This window comes from Ranitomeya variabilis, chromosome 6, assembly GCF_051348905.1.
Source record: "Ranitomeya variabilis isolate aRanVar5 chromosome 6, aRanVar5.hap1, whole genome shotgun sequence".
NCBI lineage: Eukaryota > Metazoa > Chordata > Amphibia > Anura > Dendrobatidae > Ranitomeya > Ranitomeya variabilis.
The window spans coordinates 481251524-481274472 of record NC_135237.1 but is presented as its reverse complement, the minus strand read 5'-3'; the positions used below and the strand labels follow the sequence as shown (position 1 = coordinate 481274472).

Below are 22949 nucleotides of genomic sequence, written 5' to 3'. Positions count from 1 at the left end.
TTTGAGCACCCTGCATGGTTAGTACCTAGTTTCACCCCCTTTTGAAAGTATCACAGCTTGTAAACATTTTTTGTCGCCAGACAATAGTCTTTCTATTCTTGTTTGATGGATTTTCATCCATTCTTTGGAAAATTCTTCCAGTTCTGTGAAATTCCTGGGTTGTCTTGCATACACTGCCATTTTGAAGTCTAGCCACAGATTTTTAATGATGTTCAGATTAGGGTACTGTGAGGGCCACTGTGGATTTTGATGTGTGTATAGGATCTTTATCAATTTGTAGAAGCCATCCTCTTTTCAACTGCAGCTATTTTATAGATGGTGTTATGTTTGCATCAAGAATTTGTTGAAATTTAATTGAGTCTTCCCTCTACCCATGAAATGTTCCATGTGCCATTGGCTGCAACACAACCCCAAAGCATGATTGCTCAACCCCCACGGTTGGTAAGATGTTCCTTTATAGAAATTCTGTGCACTTTTTTTCTCCACATATATCCTTGATCTTTGTGGCCAAAGAGTTTTATTTTCACCTCATCAGTCTACAGGACTAATTTGCAAAATGCATCAGGCTTATTTTGATATTCCTTTTGCATACTTCTGATGCTGAATCTTATGGTGAGGATGCAGGAGAGGTTTTCTTCTCATGTCTCTTCCATGAAGGCCATATTTGTGCAGATGTCTCTGAACAGTGCAACAATTTACCATAAATCCAGAGTCTGCTAAATATTTCTGAAGGTCTGTTGCAGTCAAGCGGGGGTTCTGATTTGCCTCTCTAGCAGTCCTACAAGCATCTCTCACTGAAATTTTCCATGGTCTTCCAGACCTTATCTTGACCTCAACTGTTTCTGTTAACTGCTATTTCATAATTACATTTTGAACTGAGGAAAGGACAACTTAAAAATGCTTTGCTATCTTCTTTTAGCCTTCTCCTGCTTTGTTGGCCACCACTGTTTTCACTTTCAGAGTACTAGGCAGCTGCTTAGAAGAATCTATATCTGCTGTTTTTAGAACAAGGTTAGAGGAGGCTGGGTTTTTATAAACCTTTTATCTCCTGGCTAGTGTTGAGCGATACCTTCTGATACTTGAAAGTATCGGTATCGGATAGTATCGGCCGATATCCGAAAAATATCGGATATCGCGGATACCGATACCCGATACCAATACAAGTCAATGGGACACAAGTATCGGAAGCTATCCTGGATGGTTCCCAGGGTCTGAAGGAGAGGAAACTCTCCTTCAGGCCCTGGGATCCATATTCATGTAAAAAATAAAGAATTAAAATAAAAAATATGGATATACTCACCCGTCCGGCGGCCCCTGGACCTTACCGATGTAACCGGCAGCCTCCGTTCCTAAGAATGAGGAGTTTAGGACCTTCGATGACGTCGCGGCTTGTGATTGGTCGCGTGACCGCTCATGTGACCGCTCACGCGACCAATCACAAGCCGCGATGTCATCACAGGTCCTAAACTCCTCATTCTTAGGAACGGAGGCTGCCGGTTACATCGGTAAGGTCCAGGGGCCGCCGGACGGGTGAGTATATCCATATTTTTTATTTTAATTCTTTATTTTTTACATGACTATGGATCCTAGGGCCTGAAGGAGAGTCTCCTCTCCTCCAGACCCTGGGAACCATACACTGGGAACTTCCGATTCCGATATCACAAAAATATCGGAACTCGGTATCGGAATTCCGATACAGCAAATATCGGCCGATACCCGATACTTGCGGTATCGGAATGCTCAACACTACTCCTAGCATATTCTAATGATGACAATGAATAAGCCATAAGGCTAACAGGCTAATTAAGTTATCTAAGCACACAAACCTCCAAGGGTGTCTAAATGTTTCTTTGTTTGCAATTTTTAAAATGAAAAAAAAATAGCAATTTATTTTTTGCCTGAAATACAAATGAAATTTGTCATATTTGACTTTAGCCCTTTTAGAGATCATTTTATGTTCAACTTGTTTAACTGTTCACAATAACAGTAATTTTGACCAGGGGTGCCCAAACTTTTACATGCTACTGTATATGTACATATACAAACACTCTTTTTTTTCATATACATTTATATAAATATAAAATGTCCCTTTACTGTGCAACCTCACATTTTATATAATATTATTTTATTACTTCTATTATGTACTTCGTATGCAAGAAGGAATTAGAAATTTTCATAGTTTGTTTCACATAAAAATATACCTAAATGTCTGAGTGTGTGTGTGACGCCCCAGGGTCCTGGTCGTCACAGTGGCATTGCTTTGCTCACGGGGAGAGTGATGTCACGCTTGGAAGCGATGAAGGATAACTCTCACGAGGTAACACAAACATGCAACATGTTCACACTCCAGGCCACAAGGGGGGATCTTTTGATCCTATTTTTAGGTGACTCCCCTGCATATAGATATATATTGTGGTTTGGAGGGAAAGTTGGTCAGATAGTGCCGGAGAGAAGATTGGAGTAGTCTGAGGCAGGAAGAACGTATGAGGAGCCACGCAGCCACGAGAAAGTGCTGCAGCTCCTGGACAGAGATAATACCAAAAGCCGAATAGATTGTAGTGAGAGCGTGGAAGAGCAAAGCACCGGAGAAGGAACATCAGTGGAGCAGAGCAGTGAATTAGCTTCCTTCCTGGCTGGCGCAGATTACCGGTGGCTGGAACACAGAGGTTGAGAGGGACTCTAAGACTGACAGCAGAAACCGGTAGGACAGCTGGATTACATATCACCTGTCCGCCCTAACACCCAGGAGGCACAGTGACACATAGAGCCCGGGTCATGATAGAGATCCTGTAAAAAGGCTCGAGTCACCTGCCATACGGGTTTTTATGTCCCACCTTTATGGAGGACAGAGAAGAACTGTGAGGACCTTATCAGAAGCCATAGGCAGTAAGGGACTACAACACCACCGTGCTATGAGGAAGGCTTTCATTCCCACCTGGTAAAGGGGACTCTGAATTCGCTTCCAAGCCAGCCGGACCCTGCCTGTCCTGTGATCTGGTACCCTGGACTGTGGCTGCCTGAAGTCTTCAGTAAACCAGGTGAAGAGACTGCAAACCTGTGTCCTCGTTCTTCGCTGCACCATTCACCATCTTCCATCTAAACAGCAGGAGCCCTGGGGAAATACTTCACCTGTGGGAAGTTATACCATCTAGCTGCCATAACATCACCCCAGAGGACACCGTAAAGCAGCGTCGGTCCCACTGATCGAACACCACTGGTGGCATCACGAACACGAACTTTAATCAATTTCCCCTTTTACATGGGTGCCCAGGGCCACGGACCGGGTCGCCACTGTGACATCCCCCTGTGAATACCGGACCCGGTACCGGGTACCCCACAGCCCTGGCGGGCGACTCATGTGTAATAAACAGTGTGTATTTTTGTTTGTATGAAATCTATATGCCTGATAAAGGCTCCAGACCAGTTTACATCTGATGCTTTATCTGTCTCATTAAATAGAATTTCTAACAAGAAATGAATGGACTAGGCAAAATTCGAACTTATCTGTTTGCGTGGATTTTCGCAGGAAATTATATTCACAGAGGTTATTCTCCAGTGATTTAATGACCCTTATGTGCTGGGATCTCTCCAAACCCCTGTAGGAAAATACACCTAAGATGTAAAAAAAAAAAAAATGTTTTTATACTCACCTCACCCCTCCTCTCTTCAGACCCTCCACTCCTCACCGTCACCCATCCTTTAATCACCATATATTCTCATCACCGTAAGTGCTGAATCTCCGAGCCTCTCCGTTAAAATGCAGAATTTTTAAAATTCGCTTCCACATAGATTCAGCAAAATGGAAGCCTCTGGCAACCATTTTTCTGAAGTATTTAGCACCATCAAAAGGATAAAAAATACTTATACTGAACTTACTGCTCACGTCTTCGACTCTTCTGCTCCTCACCATCACCTGTCCATCACCTTATTGCATCTTTTTACTGTTGCTGCAATTACTGAATCCCCACTAGGATTGAAATCATACTACAGCACTGATACAGATAGTATGAGATGGTTTTGCTTACAGGAGGTGTTAAGGAGGAACAGTCACCAAATTTTACATGTTGAACTACACACAAGATGTAGTAATGGCTGCAGGGCAGAATAAAACATTTTTTTTAATTCTTTAATTTTGCCTCTCCATTACGGAGATATTAACCCCTTCATGACCCAGCCTATTTTGACCTTAATAACCTGGCCATTTTTTGCAATTCTGACCAGTGTCCATTTATGAGGTAATAACTCAGGAACGCTTCAACGGATCCTAGCGGTTCTGAGACTGTTTTTTCGTGACATATAGGGCTTCATGTTACTGGCATATTTAGGTCGATAATTTTTGCATTTATTTGTGAAAAAAATGGAAATTTGGCTAAAACTTTGAAAATTTCGCAATTTTCAAATTTTTAATTTTTATTCTGCTAAACCAGAGAGTTATGAGACACAAAGTAGTTAATAAATAACATGACCCACATGTCTACTTTACATCAGCACAATTTTGGAAACAAAATTTTTTTTTTTTGCTAGGAAGTTATAAGGGTTAAAATTTGACCAGCGATTTCTCATTTTTACAATGAAATTTACAAAACCATTTTTTTTAGGGACCACCTCACATTTGAAGCCAGTTTGAGGGGTCTATATGGCTGAAAATACCCAAAAGTGACACCATTCTAAAAACTGCACCCCTCAAGGTACTCAAAACCACATTCAAGAAGTTTATTAACCCTTCAGGTGCTTCACAGCAGCAGAAGCAACATGGAAGGAAAAAATTAACATTTACTTTTTTGTCACAAAAATGATCTTTTAGCAACAATTTTTTAATTTTCCCTAGGGTAAAAAGAGAAACTGGACCCCAAAGGTTATTGTACAATTTGTCCTGAGTACGCCGATACCCCATATGTGGGGGGAACCACTGTTTGGGCGCACGACAGGGCTCGGAAGGGAAGGAGCGCCATTTGACTTGTTCAATGAAAAATTGGCTCCACTCTTTAGCGGACACCATGTCACGTTTGGAGAGCCCCCGTGTGCCTAAACATTGGAGCTCCCCCACAAGTGACCCCATTTTGGAAACTAGACCCCCCAAGGAGCTTATCTAGATGCATAGTGAGCACTTTGAACCCCCACGTGCTTCACAAATTGATCTGTAATAATGAAAAAGTACTTTTCTTCACAAAAAATTTATTCTATCCTCAATGTTTTCATTTTCACATGGGCAACAGGATAAAATGGATCCTAAAATGTGTTGGGCAATTGCTCCTGAGTACACCGATACCTCATATGTGGTCAAAAACCACTGTTTGTTTACACGGCAAGGCTCGGAAGGGAAGGAGCGCCATTTGACGTTTTGAATGAAAAATTTGCTCCAATCGTTAGCGGACACCATGTCGCGTTTGGAGAGGCCCTGTGTGCCTAAACATTGGAGCTCCCCCACATGTGACCCCATTTTGGAAACTAGACCCCCCATGGAACTAATCTAGATGTGCAGTGACCACTTTAAACTCCCAAGTGCTTCACAGAAGTTTATAATGCAGAGCTGGGAAAATAAAAAATCATTTTTCTTTCCTCAAAAATTATTTTTTAGCCCGCAATTTTTTATTTTCACAAAAGTAACAGGAGAAATTGGACCCCAAATGTTGTTGTCCAGTTTGTCCTGAATACACTGATACCCCATATGTGGGGGTAAACCACTGTTTGGGCACACATCGGGGCTCTGAAGGGAAGTAGTGACTTTTGAAATGCAGACTTTGATGGAATGGTCTGCGGGCGTCATGTTGCGTTTGCAGAGCCCCTGATGTGCCTAATCAGTAGAAACCCCCCACAAGTGACCCCATTTTGGAAACTAGACCCCCCAAGGAAATAATCTAGATATGTGGTGAGCACTTTGAACCCCCAAGTGCTTCACAGAAGTTTACAATGCAGAGCCATGAAAATAAAAAAATAATTTTTCTTTCCTCAAAAATGATGTTTTAGCAAGCAATTTTTTAGTTTCACAAGGGTAGCAGGAGAAATTGGACTCCAAAAGTTGTTGTCCATTTTGTCCTGAGTACGCTGATACCCCATATGTGGGGGGGAACCACTGTTTGGGCACACGTCGGGGCTCGGAAGGGAAGTAGTGACGTTTTGGAATGCAGACTTTGATGGAATGGTCTGCGGGCGTTACATTGCGTTTGCAGAGCCCCTGATGTGCCTAAACAGTAGAAACCCCCCACAAGTGACCCTATTTTGGAAACTAGACCCCCCAATGAACTTATCTAGATGTGTGGTGAGCACTTTGAACCCCCAAGTGCTTCACAGAAGTTTATAACGCAGAGCCGTGAAAAAAAAATAAAAAATTTTCTTTCCCCAAAAATTATGTTTTAGCAAGCAATTTTTTATTTTCACAAGGGTAACAGGAGAAATTGGACCCCAATAATTGTTGCCCAGTTTGTCCTGCGTATGCTGGTACCCCATATGTGGGGATAAACCACTGTTTGGGCGCACGTCGGGGCTCGGAAGGGAGGGAGCACCATTTGACTTTTTGAACGCAAGATTGGCTGGAATCAATGGTGGTGCCATGTTGTGTTTTGAGACCCCTGATGTGCCTAAAAAGTGGAAACCCCTCAATTCTAACTATAACACTAACCCCAACACACCCCTAACCTTAATCCCAACTCTAGCCATAACCGTAATCACAACCCTAACCCCAACACACCCCTAACCACAACCCTAACCCCAACACACCCCTAACCCTAATCCCTACCCTAACCCTAATCCTAACCCTAATCACAACCCTAACCACAACCCTAACCCCAACACACCCCTAACCCTAACCATAACCCTAACCACAAGCCTCATCTTAACCCTATTTCCAAACCTAGCCCTAATTCCAACCCTAACTCTAATTCCAACCCTAACCATAAGGCTATGTGCCCACGTTGCTGATTTGTGTGAGATTTTTCCGCACCACTTTTGAAAAATCTGCAGATAAAAGGCACTGCGTTTTACCTGCGGATTTACCGTGGATTTCCAGTGTTTTTTGTGCGGATTTCAGCTGCAGATTCCTATTGAAGAACAGGTGTAAAACGCTGCGGAATCCGCACAAAAAATTGACATGCTGTGGAAAATACAACACAGCGTTTCCGCGCGGTATTTTCCGCACCATGGGCACAGCGGATTTGGTTTACCATAGGTTTACATGGTACTGTAAACCTGATGGAAAACTGCTACGAATCTGCAGCGGCCAATCCGTTGCGGATCCGTAGCCAAATCCACACCGTGTGCACATGGCCTAATTCTAACCCTAACCCTAGTTCTAACCCTAGTTCTAACCCTAATTCTAACCCTAGCCCTAACCCTAGCCCTAACCCTAACCCTAGCCCTAACCCTAGCTCTAACCCCAACCCTAACCCTAGTTCTAACCCTAATTCTAACCCTAGCCCTAACCCTAGCCCCAACCCTAACCCTAGCCCTAACCCTAGCCCTAACCCTAACCCTAGTTCTAACCCTAATTCTAACCCTAACCCTAACCCTAGTGGAGGAAAAAAAAATATTTTCTTTATTTTATTATTGTCCCTACCTATGGGAGTGATAAAGGGGGGTTCATTTACTATTTTTTTTATTTTGATCACTGTGATAGGTTTTATCACAATGATCAAAATGTACCTGGAACGAATCTGCCGGCCATTTTGGAAGATGGCGGCGCCCATGGAGAAGACGGATGGACACCGGGAGGCTCGGTAAGTATGAGGGGGGGATCGGAGCACGGGGGAGCGGACAGGAAGACGGGAGAGCGGACAGGAGGATGGAGGGGAATATGGGACAGAACGGAGGACTGGGGAGGCGATCGATGTTGGTGGGGGGTCACATCAGGGTTTCCAGCCATGGCCGATGATATTGCAGCATCGGCCATGGCTGGATTGTAATATTTCACCACTTTTCATAGGTGAAATATTACAAATTGCTCTGATTGGCTGTTTCACTTTCAGCGATCATAGCCACAGGGGGGCGAAGCCACCCCCCCTGGGCTGAAGTACCACTCCCCCTGTCCCTGTAGGTCGGGTGAAATTGGAGTTAACCCTTTCACCAGATCTGCAGGGACGCGATCATTCTGTGACACAGCATATGCGTCACAGGTCGGATTGGCACCGACTTTCATGACGCATACGCTGTGTCACAGGTGGGGAAGGGGTTAACAATCTAAGTATTGACACATAATGAGTTAGTTTTTGTGAAGTCTAAGTGGGCAGTAGTAAAGGTCAACTCCAGGAGAAGTACACACCTCCAGTGAAAACTATCTAATAACACCATCTTGGAATTAACTAAAGTTAACTCATTAGATGCCAAATACTTTGATTTGCTAATATCTCTGCAACGGAGAGGTGAAATTAAAACAAACAATAACCTTTCTTCCACTCTGTAGCCACCATTACATTTTGTGTTCAGCTCTACATTAAAAATTTTGTGAAAGGTCCTTTTTAAGGAGCTTTTCGAATTTATAATTCCTGGCAGCCTTTACTTGCCAGCAATTACAATCATTCATCATTTATTCAGAGAACCTGGTTGTTTCTCAAGGTCTAACCCAATTATTGTGCGTTATTTTATTTTGAAGTTCGTTATGTCCAAGGAGTAAATTTTTGAGCTGAACCCCGTTCTTATCCTTTCTACTAAAATGAATTTTGTGAATTTAATATAGCGCTCGGAGAGAATCCTGAACTGGTTATTCTAGAAGAAACTCCATGCAGAACAACATACAGATGATGAATGGTTCATCAACATTGTAGAAAATCACCATTTTTTTCTAATTAGATCACATGACATATAACTTCCAATTACAATTCTGTAAGTTTTTTCCATGCACGAAATCAGCCTCTACAGCAGTTTGACCGCGTGCACGTGACAGTTGAGCAGAAGGTAATTATAACTGAAACATTAATTTACTTCCAGGGTGGCAAGATAGTTTGCTTTCTAAGAAAACTCTATTATAAGATTGGAGATTTTTCCCACGAAGCATTGCCAAAAAGACGTCAAACACAGCTGGTCCCTTAAGGCGAGCCAGTCCCCCGCAAGCTACGCAAGCAAAGGAAAATGTGGCATGTGGATAAAAGATACTGTCAACTACAAGGTAGAATGCAAATTATAAGGTCAAGTGCACACTGAATCTGGGATCATAAAAACCTCCAAATAATACTTTGACTCTTTATGATACCAATTTCCTATTGATGAATACAGTGTTCTCTTGATTTTCAGAAGCAAAACGATGGCATGCTCCATTTCATATGGTTCTACTAATATATACCCATGTCGACACATTGCTTACCTTGATATTGTACATTGGCATCATACTACGACACATGGAGTGCCTTTGGATCAGTAGGTTGAAGTCATCATGACTCCATGTGCCTCTGCACAGGCCATACATGTTTCATGGTACTTAGAAAATACAAACACTATGCAATGGAAACATTTTTTCTTTTGCTTATACATTTCTTTAAGGCTATGTTCATGTGTTGCATTTTTGCAACTTTTTAAATGCAAATTAAAAGCTACTTTCTTTTCAGTACCATCAAAAGCTGTGACATTTCAGAAATATCCTGCATACACACTTTTTTATTTTTTCCTGACCAAATTGGAAAACTGCAGTGTTTTTTAAATCTGCAGCATGTCACTTCTTTCAGCGTTTTTTCACCCATAGAAAGTAACGAGAAAGTGGAAAAAAATCAATACAAAAAATACAACGGCAGCACATTTTTGAAGAGTTTTAGGTGAATAAAACTAATAATAATAATAATTTTATTTATATAGCCCCAACATATTCCGAAGCGCTTTACAAATTATAGAGGGGACTTGTACAGACAATAGACATTACAGCATAACAGAAATCACAGTTCAAAATAGATACCAGGAGGAATGAGGGCCCTGCTCGCAAGCTTAGAAACTATGAGGAAAAGGGGAGACACGAGAGGTGGATGGTAACAATTGCTTTAGTTATTTGGACCAACCATAGTGTAAGGCTCGGTGTTCATGTAAAGCTGCATGAACCAGTTCACTGCCTAAGTATGTAGCAGTACAGACACAGAGGGCTATTAACTGTATAAAATGTATGAGAACATGATGCGAGGAACCTGATTATGTTTTTTTTTTTATGATAGGCCACACAGGGATCGTTAGGTTAATGCATTGAGGCGGTAGGCCAATCTGAACAAATGAGTTTTTAGGGCACGCTTAAAACTGTGGGGAATGGGGATTAATCGTATTAACCTGGGTAGTGCATTCCAAAGAATCGGAGCAGCACGTGTAAAGTCTTGGAGACAGCAGTGGGAGGTTCTGATTATTGAGGATGCTAACCTGAGGTCATTAGCGGAGCGGAGAGCACGGGTAGGGTGGTAGACTGAGACCAGAGAGGAGATGTAGGGTGGTGCTGAGCCATGGAGTGTTTTGTGGATGAGGGTAGTAGTTTTATACTGGATTCTGGAGTGGATGGGTAGCCAATGTAATGACTGGCACAGGGTAGAGGCATCGGTGTAACGGTTGGTGAGGAATATGATCCTGGCTGCAGCATTCAGGACAGATTGGAGCGGGGAGAGTTTGGTAAGAGGGAGGCCGATTAGTAGAGAGTTACAATAGTCCAGACGGGAATGAATAAGTGAAACAGTAAGAGTTTTTGCAGAGTCGAAAGTAAGAAAAGGGCGAATTCTAGAAATGTTTTTGAGATGCAGATAGGAAGAGCGAGCCAGTGATCGGATGTGGGGGGTGAATGAAAGCTCGGAATCAAGGATGACCCCAAGGCAGCGGGCATGTTGCTTTGGAGTAATGGTGGAACCGCACACGGAGATGGCAATGTCAGGCAAAGGTAGGTTAGTAGAGGGAGAGAACACGAGGGGTTCAGTTTATAACAGGTTCAGTTTCAGATAGAGGGAGGACATGATGTTAGAGACAGTGGTAAGACAATCACTGGTGTTTTCTAAAAAAGTCAGCGTGATAACAGGAGAAGAGGTGTATAATTGGGTGTCGTCAGCAAAGAGATGGTACTGGAAACCAAATCTACTGATTGTTTGTCCAATAGGGGCAGTATACAAAGAGAAGAGGAGGGGGCCTAGGACTGATCCGTGAGGAACCCCAACTGTTGTGATTCGGTTCGTGGGCTCCCCCGGTGGTCTCTTGTGGTACTGGTGTCCTGCAAGCTTTGCCTTCTCAGTTCACCTGTTCCTATCAGGATGTGGGAGTATCCTATTTAACCTTGCTCCTCAGTCATTCTAATGCTGGCCATCAATGTATCCAGAGTGATTCTGTTGCATGTTCCTGCTCCCAGTTTTCTGCTCAGCTAAGTTGGACACTTTAGTCCTTAAGTCTATTTTTGTATGTTTTGTCCAGTTTGCACTTATGTGAATCTCTGCAGCTGGAAGCTCTTGTTGGGCTGAAATTACCACTCCAGTGGCATGAGTTGTCACATGAGTTAAGGTAATTTCAGGATGGTGTTTTGAAGGGTTTTGCAGCTGACCGCGAAGTCCTCTGTTGTATCTTTCTGCTATTTAGTTAGCGGGCCTCTCTGTGCTAAATCTGCTTTCATACTACGTGTGTCTTTTCATCTGCTCTCACCGTTATTATATGTGGGGGGCTGCTATCTCCTGTGGGGACATTCTCTGGAGGCAAGCCAGGACTGTGTTTTCTTCTACCAGGGGTAGTTAGTTCTCCGGCTGGCGCGCGGCATCTAGAGACAACGCAGGTATGCCCCCTGGCTACTTCTAGTGTGGTGTGTAGGTTTAGCATCGCGGTCAGCTCTAGTTTCCATCACCCGAGAGCTTGTCCGTTTATTCTATGCTTCTGATGTTTCCTTGCCATTGGAAACCATAACAGTATGGCCAGCCCAAATGTTTAATCTATAGGCTGAAGCAGGAGAGAAAAGGAACTGTGTGAAACCTTTTTTTTTTTTTTTCCTTCCTCTGAAGTTGCACTCCAGCTCTAATTGCAGTCTCCTGTTTTCCTCTCCTCTTAACCCCTGAATGGCTCAGACTTTATCTGTGGAAATATGGATCCCCAGAGTCTGGCTACCAATTTGAATAATCTTGCCTCTAAAGTTCAGAATATACAAGATTTTTTGTTACATGCTCCTCGGTCTGAACCTAAAATTCCTATACCGGAGTTTTTTTCTGGAGATCGATCTTGTTTTCTAAATTTTAAATACAATTGTAAATTGTTTCTTTCGCTGAGATCTCATTCTGCTGGTGATCGTGCCCAGCAAGTAAAAATTGTTATTTCTTTACTGCGTGGTGACCCCCAAAATTGGGCATTTTCATTGGCACCAAGGGATCCTGCGTTGCTCAATGTGGATGCGTTTTTTCTGGCTTTGGGGTTGCTTTATGAGGAACCAAATTTGGAGATTCAGGCTGAGAAAGCCCTAATAGCCCTCTCTCAGGGGCAAGATGAAGCCGAAATATATTGCCAAAAATTTCGAAAATGGTCTGTGCTTACTCAGTGGAATGAGTGCGCTCTGGCGGCAATTTTCAGAGAAGGTCTCTCTGATGCTGTAAAAGACGTCATGGTGGGGTTTCCTGCGCCTACTGGTCTGAATGAGTCCATGACAATGGCAATTCAGATTGATCGGCGTTTACGGGAACGCAAACCTGTGCACCAGTTGGCGGTGTCTTCTGAAGAGGCACCACAGAGTATGCAATGTGATAGCTTTCTGTCCAGAAGCGAACGACAGATTTATAGGCGCAAAAATCATTTGTGCTTCTATTGTGGAAATTCTACTCATGTTATATCAGCATGCTCTAAACGAACAAAGAATGTTGATAAATCCTCTGCTATTGGCACTTTGCAGTCCAAGTTTATTTTGTCTGTAACTCTAATTTGTTCGTTATCTTCTATTGTTGCGGATGCGTATGTGGATTCTGGCGCCGCTTTGAGTCTTATGGATTGGTCCTTTGCCAGGCGCTGTGGGTTTGATCTAGAGCCTCTGGAAGTTCCTATACCTTTAAAGGGTATTGATTCTACACCATTGGCTAGTAATAAACCACAATACTGGACACAAGTGACTATGGGTATGACTCCAGACCATCAAGAGGTGATTCGCTTCCTTGTACTGTATAATCTACATGATGTGTTGGTGCTGGGATTGCCATGGTTGCAAACTCATAACCCAGTCCTTGACTGGAAAACAATGTCTGTACTAAGCTGGGGATGTCAGGGAAATCATGGGGACACATCTTTGGTCTCCATTGCTTCATCTATTCCCTCTGAAATTCCTGAGTTTTTGTCTGATTATCGTGAGGTTTTTGAGGAATCTACTCTTAATTCTCTTCCTCCTCACAGAGATTGCGATTGCGCCATAGATTTGATCCCTGGCAGTAAATTTCCTAAGGGTCGTCTATTCAATCTGTCTGTACCTGAACATGCTGCCATGTGAGAGTATATTAGGGAGTCCTTGGAAAAGGGACATATTCGTCCTTCTTCGTCTCCTCTTGGAGCGGGGTTCTTTTTCGTATCTAAAAGCGATGGTTCTTTGAGACCTTGTATTGATTATAGACTCTTGAATAAGATCACAGTCAAGTATCAGTATCCTTTGCCATTGCTGACAGATTTATTTGCTCGCATTGAGGGGGCAAAGTGGTTCTCTAAGATTGATCTTCGCGGTGCGTATAATTTGGTGCGAATTAAGCAGGGGGATGAGTGGAAAACCGCATTTAATACGCCCGAGGGTCATTTTGAGTATTTGGTGATGCCTTTTGGTCTGTCAAATGCCCCTTCGGTCTTTCAGTCTTTTATGCACAATATTTTCCGTGAATATCTGGATAAATTTATGATTGTGTATTTGGACGATATCTTGATTTTTTCGGATGACTGGGAATCTCATGTTCAACAAGTTAGGAGGGTTTTTCAGGTTTTGCGGACCAATTCTCTGTTTGTTAAAGGTTCAAAGTGTGTTTTTGGGGTTCAGAAGATTTCTTTTTTGGGGTACATTTTTTCCCCCTCTTCTATTGAGATGGATCCTGTGAAGGTTCGGGCTATTTGTCACTGGACGCAACCGACTTCTCTTAAGGGCCTTCAGAAATTTTTGGGCTTTGCTAACTTTTATCGTCGATTCATAACTGGTTTTTCTAGCGTTGTCAGGCCTTTGACTGATTTGACTAAAAAGGGTGCTGATGTTGCAGATTGGTCTCCTGCTGCTGTGGAGGCCTTTCGGGAGCTTAAGCGCCGTTTTTCTTCTGCTCCGGTGTTGTGCCAGCCTGATGTTTCTCTTCCTTTTCAGGTGGAAGTTGATGCTTCCGAGATCGGAGCGGGGGCGGTTTTGTCGCAGAAAAGTTCAGATTGTTCAGTGATGAGACCTTGTGCGTTCTTTTCTCGAAAATTTTCGCCCGCCGAGCGAAATTATGACGTCGGTAATCGGGAGCTTTTGGCGATGAAGTGGGCATTCGAGGAGTGGCGTCATTGGCTTGAGGGTGCTAAACATCAGGTGGTGGTCTTGACTGATCACAAAAATTTGATTTATCTTGAGTCGGCCAGACGTCTGAATCCTAGACAGGCGCGCTGGTCGTTGTTTTTCTCCCGGTTTAATTTTGTGGTTTCGTATCTGCCAGGTACTAAGAATGTGAAGGCGGATGCCCTTTCTAGGAGTTTTGAACCTGATTCCCCTGGTGATTCTAAACCTACGGGTATACTTAAGGATGGGGTGATATTGTCTGCTGTCTTCCCAGACCTGCGACGTGCTTTACAAGAGTTTCAGGCGGATCGGCCTGATCGTTGTCCGCCTGGTAGATTGTTTGTGCCGGATGAGTGGACCAATAGAGTCATCTCGGAGGTTCATTCTTCTGCGTTGGCAGGTCATCCGGGAATTTTTGGTACCAGAGATTTGGTGGCTAGGTCCTTCTGGTGGCCTTCCCTGTCTCGGGACGTGCGTACTTTTGTGCAGTCTTGCGATGTTTGTGCTCGGGCCAAGCCTTGTTGTTCTCGGGCTAGTGGGTTGTTGTTGCCCTTGCCTGTTCCTAAGAGGCCTTGGACACACATCTCTATGGATTTTATTTCTGATCTCCCTGTTTCTCAGAAGATGTCCGTCATTTGGGTGGTGTGTGACCGCTTTTCTAAGATGGTTCATTTGGTGCCCTTGCCCAAGCTGCCTTCCTCATCTGAGTTGGTGCCCCTGTTTTTTCAGAATGTGGTTCGGCTGCATGGTATTCCGGAGAATATCGTTTCCGACAGGGGATCCCAGTTTGTGTCCAGATTTTGGCGGGCGTTTTGTGCCAGGATGGGCATTGATTTGTCTTTTTCGTCTGCATTTCATCCCCAGACAAATGGCCAGACGGAACGTACTAATCAGACCTTGGAGACTTATTTGAGGTGTTTCGTGTCTGCTGATCAGGATGACTGGGTCTCCTTTTTGCCGTTGGCTGAGTTTGCCCTTAATAATCGGGCCAGTTCTGCCACTTTGGTCTCCCCTTTCTTTTGCAATTCAGGGTTCCATCCTCGTTTTTCATCTGGTCAGGTGGAGTCTTCGGATTGTCCTGGAGTGGATACCATGGTGGATAGGTTGCATCGTATTTGGGGGCAGGTGGTGGACAATTTGGAGTTGTCCCAGGAGAAGACTCAACGTTTTGCTAATCGTCATCGTCGTGTTGGTCCTCGTCTTCGTGTTGGGGACTTGGTGTGGTTGTCCTCCCGTTTTGTCCCTATGAGGGTCTCTTCTCCTAAGTTTAAGCCTCGGTTCATCGGTCCTTATAAGATTTTGGAAATTCTTAACCCTGTGTCTTTTCGTTTGGACCTCCCAGCATCCTTTGCTATCCATAATGTCTTCCATCGGTCATTATTGCGGAGGTATGAGGTACCACTTGTGCCTTCTGTTGAGCCTCCTGCTCCTGTGCTGGTTGAGGGTGAATTGGAGTACGTGGTGGAGAAAATCTTGGACTCCCGTGTTTCCAGACGGAGACTTCAATATCTGGTGAAATGGAAGGGCTACGGTCAAGAGGATAATTCTTGGGTTACAGCTTCTGATGTTCATGCTTCTGATTTGGTCCGTGCCTTTCATAGGGCTCATCCAGATCGCCCTGGTGGTTCTTGTGAGGGTTCGGTGCCCCCTCCTTAAGGGGGGGGTACTGTTGTGATTCGGTTCGTGGGCTCCCCCGGTGGTCTCTTGTGGTACTGGTGTCCTGCAAGCTTTGCCTTCTCAGTTCACCTGTTCCTATCAGGATGTGGGAGTATCCTATTTAACCTTGCTCCTCAGTCATTCTAATGCTGGCCATCAATGTATCCAGAGTGATTCTGTTGCATGTTCCTGCTCCCAGTTTTCTGCTCAGCTAAGTTGGACACTTTAGTCCTTAAGTCTATTTTTGTATGTTTTGTCCAGTTTGCACTTATGTGAATCTCTGCAGCTGGAAGCTCTTGTTGGGCTGAAATTACCACTCCAGTGGCATGAGTTGTCACATGAGTTAAGGTAATTTCAGGATGGTGTTTTGAAGGGTTTTGCAGCTGACCGCGAAGTCCTCTGTTGTATCTTTCTGCTATTTAGTTAGCGGGCCTCTCTGTGCTAAATCTGCTTTCATACTACGTGTGTCTTTTCATCTGCTCTCACCGTTATTATATGTGGGGGGCTGCTATCTCCTGTGGGGACATTCTCTGGAGGCAAGCCAGGACTGTGTTTTCTTCTACCAGGGGTAGTTAGTTCTCCGGCTGGCGCGCGGCATCTAGAGACAACGCAGGTATGCCCCCTGGCTACTTCTAGTGTGGTGTGTAGGTTTAGCATCGCGGTCAGCTCTAGTTTCCATCACCCGAGAGCTTGTCCGTTTATTCTATGCTTCTGATGTTTCCTTGCCATTGGAAACCATAACACCCAAGAGTAAGGGGAAGGTGAGAGGAGGAGGAACCAGCAAAACATACAATGAAGGATCGGTCAGAGAGATAGGAGGAGAACCAGGAGAGAACGGTGTCCTTGAAGCCGATGGAGCGGAGCATATTGAGGAGGAGCTGATGATCCACAGTGTTGAATGCTGCGGAGAGATCCAAGAGAATTAGCATGGAGTAGTGACCATTAGATTTAGCTGTTAGTAGGTCATTAGAGACTTTAGTGAGGGCAGTTTCAGTAGAGTGTAAAGAGCGGAAGCCAGATTGAAGAGGGTCTAGAAGAGAGTTATCTGAGAGATAGCGGGTAAGACGGGAGTGGACCAGGCGTTCGAGGAGTTTAGAGATGAAGGGAAGATTAGAGACAGGTCTATAATTAGCGGCACAGTTTTGGTCAAGGGATGGTTTTTTTAAGTAATGGATGTATGATGGCATGCTTAAATGAGGAGGGAAAAATACCGGAAGTGAGAGAAAGGTTGAATATTTTTGTTAGGTGAGAGGTGACAGCCGGGGAAAGGGACTGGAGGAGATGTGACGGAATGGGGTCACTGGTGCAAGTGGTCGGGTGAGAAGATGCAAGGAGCCGCACTAATTCTTCTTCTGTAACTGGCTCAAAGTCAGAGAGTGAACTAGATGCAGTGGGGGAGGGAGGACAGTGCCTGGTATGAAGAGATTGGGAGATGATTTCCTGTCGAATGTGGTCAATTTTTTCTTTGAAGTAATTGGCCAGATCGTCAGCACGGAGATTCATGGTTGGGGCCTGCTCTCCTGGGTTGAGTAGGGACTGGAAAGTGTCAAAGAGACGTTTAGGGTTATTTGACAGTGAGGTGATCAGGGTGTTGAAATAGGTTTGTTTGGAGAGGTGAAGGGCAGAGTTGTATGTTTTTAGCATGAACTTATAATGGATGAAATCTTCGGGTAGATTAGATTTTCTCCACAGACGTTCGGCGCACCTGGAGCACCGCTGCAGGAAACCTGTTTGCAGTGTGTGCCACGGTTGTTGCCATCTGTGCTGAGTTGTTCTATGTATAGGAGGTGCAGCTTCATCCAGGGCACTTTGCAGGGTTTCATTGTAATGCTTCAGAGCAGAATCAAGACATGAGATGGAGGAGATTGGGGCCAATGAGGACTGCAAGTTCTTCATAAGTTTCTGGGTGTTAATGGCCTGTATGTTTCTATAAGTGTGGAAAGTGGGGGTGACCTGAGCGGGATGGCAGTTCTTGATAGAGAATGAAAGAAGGTTGTGGTCAGAGAGCGGGAGAGGGGAGTTTGTGAACTCGTCCACTGAGCAAACATGTACATGTACTGTAGAAAAATCACACATGTAATCTACACGCAAAAAAATGCATGAAAAACGCTGCAAAAATGCTAAAAAAGGACAATTTTAACAAAGCATTTTTACTGCTAAAATATACAATGGCAACATATTTTTGAAGAGTATTAGGTGAATAAAACTACTTTTTTTAAACACGCTCTATAGAAAACGCACACATATAATCTACACACAAAAAATGCTGCAAAAATGCCAAAAATTTACATTTTTAATTAAGCATTTTTAATGGCAAAAAAAACAGGTTTTGGCTGCAGAAAAAAAAATGCAGCAAAAATGAGTGTAAACATAGCCTGATGCATGTCTATATTGTAGCCATCAAATGAGTACTGAGTTCCAGATTGAAATAATTGATGGCTGCAATGTAGCATATTACGTGGTTTCCAGAGTTTTATTTTTCTTATTAAAGGGAACCTGTCACCCCCAAAATCGAAGATGAGCTAAGCCCACCGGCATCAGGGGCTTATCTACAGCATTCTGGAATGCTGTAGATAAGCCCCCGATGTATCCTGAAAGATGAGAAAAAGAGGTTAGATTATACTCACCTGGGCGGGTGGTCCGATCCGATGGGCTTCGCGGTCCAGTCCGGCACCTCCCATCTTCATAGGATGACGTCCTCTTCTTGTCTTCACGCTGCGGCTCCGGCGCAGGCGTATTATGTCTGCCCTGTTGAGGGCAGAGCAAAGTACTGCAGTGCGCAGGTGCCGGGCCTCTCTGACCTTTCCTGCCGCCTGCGCACTGCAGTATTTTGCTCTGCCCTCAACAGGGCAGACAAAGTACGCCTGCGCCGGAGCCGCAGCATGAAGACAAGAAGAGGATGTCATCGTAAGAAGATGAGAGGCCCCGGACCGGACCGCGACACCCATCGGACTGGACCGCAGCGGAACCACCCCTGGGTGAGTATAATCTAACCTCTTTTTCTCATCTTTCAGGATACATCGGAGGCTTATCTACAGCATTACAGAATGCTGTAGACAAGCTCCTGATGCTGGTGGGCTTAGCTCACTTTCGATTTTGGGGTGACAGGTTCCCTTTAAGTCAGTCATACAGGTACTGTTACATAATGTTGGAGTGATAACTCCTCCTCAGAATTAATGGAGATAAATGGACAATCAGATAAACTACTTTAGGCCGGGGTCACACTTGCGATTGTGATGTGAGAAACTTGCGCATCAATACCCGGCACTGTCGCCGGCAGTTGGGACCAGAGCGTTCAGCTGCATAGAAATACATGCATCCGCACGCTCCGGACCCGAGTGCCAAGTATTGATGAGCGAGTTTCTCGCATCACACTCGCAAGTGTGACCCTGGCCTTAGACTGGAACACATTGGGCTTCCGAAAATGGCAAGTACAAGTAGTTTGAGGCATGGTGATAATTATCCAACCTATCACATCACATTTTTGCCAAATAGGAGTCAGTCATTGGCGAATATTAATATTTTTCTAAATATTTAACATTTTCAATCAATAGTTGAGATCTACCATTTTGGGTGACTTTTACCTTATGTATCTGAACAGCTGTAGACATCAGAAACTTCCAAGATTGAAAGCCATTTCAGCTGATAACTAGCACCATTGATTTTCCTATTAACAGGCATGTTTTAGATGGCCAGAAAAGTGCACAATTATATGTCTGGGGTGGCGAAATGTTAGGTGCTCTCAGAGTATGCATTAGATTCAAAGAGGAAAAATCCAACTAGATCCATTCATTGTCAAACATTATCCGTACACTATACAATATCAAAGAATCTGCCAACAACGATCTATAGGTAGCTCTCCAGTATACAAAAATCATAAAATATGACGTTGTCTTGCCTCAAACACAGATGAGGAACGGGAGTAACGGAACTTGGAACGCCTATAGCCAAACACTTTATACGCAGCAGGTTAATTTGGGAAAGTGCTTAATAAAAGGGCAAAAACTTTTCGAATCTTGCACATTAATTATTTCATGATTTATTTAACATTTTGAACATAGAGTTTTTTGGGGGGTCACTCACCATATACTCCATATTGGCAGCAGGTGGAAAAACCTTACTTCTGACTTGGTTATGGTAGTCTAGGATGGCGATCATGTCATTTTGGGAAATGTAGCGCTTCCTTCTGGCCTTGGTGATATTGGCTGAATCCAGCTGAGCGCTGAGACCAGAGCTTATGATGGTGGAATTACTGGCTGACGATGCCAACTCTTTGGAATTAGGTAAAACTAAACCACATGTTTCGCAAAGGAGTGAAAACATAAGAGCAGCGACCACACAACAGATTTCTGTCATGTTGGATGTTCTACGTTTAGGCTTTGCCTTTTAAAAGTAGATGATTTTCTTGGAAATCTGTAAAAACAAATACCGAAAAAAATATATATATAAAAAATAAAAAGCTGAAGAAATATACTGTCAAACAAAAGAATAAAATAGATCAGAACATGATTTATACACGACGAGCTTGGAAATGATACAAATGATATTACACCACAGAGTTCCTAAGTTTAGCTGTTACCATTTATGTATAAAAGTAAGATAAACTTGGCAAGCGCAGAGTTTAGCAAGAATAAAGAAGAAATCACTTTAGTCTTGGATCTTTTAAAGAAAACACTTGAGATCACAGTCTTACCTCTCAACAGAATGTCAATCTTGCACAAGTCAGCTGTCTAAGCTGTGCGCTGAGGTGTGGAGCCTGGGAAGGGGGATGTATCCTCCTGTCATAAATTCACTGAAAGCAAATCTCTGCTTGCTAGGAACTTCTGGCTGCAGGATTTTGTAAGTGATAACAGCTTTTATATGTTACAGGCTGGACGTGTTGCATGTAAGGTTTCCAGAGGAGGAGTCCACAGAAGAGTCCAGTGATTGGGTGGCATTATATCATAGGGGTGGTAAAAACAATGGCACATCCAAATAATCTAACAAATCAGAATGAAAAGCAAAATACCTGGTCATGGTCTTTTTTTTTCATTTATGGTTCTGTAGTTTGCTTGTTGGACAAAGCAATTAAATATACACAAGCTGATGAAAAAACACTGTAGGACAACCTGTCAAAGCAGTTGTATTAATGTTTGAAACATTATTTGTTTTTGCATTGAACTTCAGACATCATCATTTCAGAATCACACTCCTAAAGCTGCAGCCACTAGGTGGCGCATGCATCCGTATTAATTTGTAGAGAGCAAAAGTACTGAGCAGTCCATTTTTCAGTTATCTTGGCTTCCGATCTTAGAGGGAACTGAATTAAATGGCTTGTCCAGTGCTTTGATATTGAAGGCTTTTCCGGGCAGGTTATCAATATCAGATTGGGGAGGAGGGGTTTGCAACACCCGGCACCCCTAATAAACAGGTAGTGGGTGTTGTCCGGCACATTTTTGGGGATTAAATGATCTCTAATTTGACTTTTTTTCTATTATTTTTGTGTTGCTTTAATACACACAAAAGAAATAAACGTGTCAACAAATGTGTATTTTCAAATATTTCCTGAAAGAAATACTTAATTTTATGGAACAATTTCAAAGGGTTCCAACACTGTTGGCAGTGACCGTATGTGCCTTGTGCTGTCCAGCCTCATGGAGCCATTACAGGGACATAGGCATATTATTCATTTGCAATGTCATGATGATTGAACAGTGTTTTGTTGTCCTTTGCTGCCATCTACTGGCCATTTTTATTATGTGTTCGCATGCATTGCTGATGTAATCTCCCATCATGCCTCTCTCTTTGTAACTGTAACTCCTCCTATCTCCTGCCATCTTGGCAGAAGCATGCACCAGAGCTGGAGAGAGGATCCTACCGTTACCTCTATCCTCCGACCTCCATCTTCTACCTCATCCTCTTCCCTTCATCTCCTCTAACATCTCAAATGCATTATTTGTCAATGTTCCATGAATAAACTGCTAAAAAGTTTGTCTACTTCATTTTCCTTCCTGGATCATCCACGTGCAGCTGGTCAGGCAAGAGGGAAGCTGGGAATAGCGAGTAAACTATCTGCCACTGTTTGTACAGAGTTCCGTAGTCACCTCCTTCAGACACATCGCACCTACATACATTGGTGGCAGAATACGCTGCTCTTCCTTTACTTCTAGCTGAATATAGTTAGGCAGTCATGTAATAGTTAATTTTCAGAACAACCCTTTCATTAAATGATGAGATCTACACGTGTGTGGCAGGGTGGCCAACTATCCAGAAATTCCTGAACAATTTGAGAAAATACTTTCCTTTTTTGCACATTAAAAATGTTTTATGCATCTGTGACTTTTTTTGAAAGCAGAGATTGTTATGACTAATTATCATTTTACAGCTCAAACTTATTGCAGTTGACATTAGGCTGTAAACATATATTACTTAAAATCTTAATGATTTGTTATGGTTTGAGAATACATTTGTAGAAAAAGTCATATCTATGATTTTTTCAGAAGCTGTAAAAAAATAAAAATAAAATTGGCAACCCCATGCTACATGAGATGAGACCCCCGTTCCTGAAATACATGTGTGACCCATAGATGAGACATTTGTGAAAATGCCATAAATGCCTGAGATGGACTGTAGTCCAGTGTTAGTAATCTAAGAGGTAATATAATGTACAGCTTGGACTGAAACCACTAAAGAGACAGACGCCTCCCGCCACGCAGCTCCTACTTTAACACTTTTTATTTTATGATTCTAGTTATTTTAGTTATTGCGCTATCTGTTGGGAATTTTCTGCATCTCTGCACACATATTCGTTGAATCCATCTCATCCCATGTGCTGTAATTCCTCCAAGTCACAAAGGGATTTTTTAATTTTTGACCATTCCAACATTTGCATGTGTCAATCAGTAATAATCAGTAATAA

At 43.2% G+C, this 22949-nt stretch overlaps 1 protein-coding gene across 2 annotated transcripts in view; it reads right to left on the bottom strand.

Moving 5' to 3' along the window:
* The window catches only part of PI15 (peptidase inhibitor 15), a 48778-nt gene extending 27912 nt beyond the window's left edge, over positions 1 to 20866 (bottom strand). Inside the window, exons 1-2 of one of the 2 annotated variants that reach the window (XM_077267868.1) lie at positions 20745 to 20866; positions 20135 to 20464 (exon numbers count right to left, since the gene is read on the bottom strand). In XM_077267868.1, the coding sequence (XP_077123983.1) occupies positions 20135 to 20407 (273 nt within the window). In that variant the 5' untranslated portion in view covers positions 20408 to 20464; positions 20745 to 20866. Of the gene's footprint in view, positions 1 to 20134; positions 20594 to 20744 lie in introns of those variants that run through there. The other variant, XM_077267867.1, reaches the window with a different exon arrangement.
* Between the last annotated feature and the right edge of the window lie 2083 nt (positions 20867 to 22949).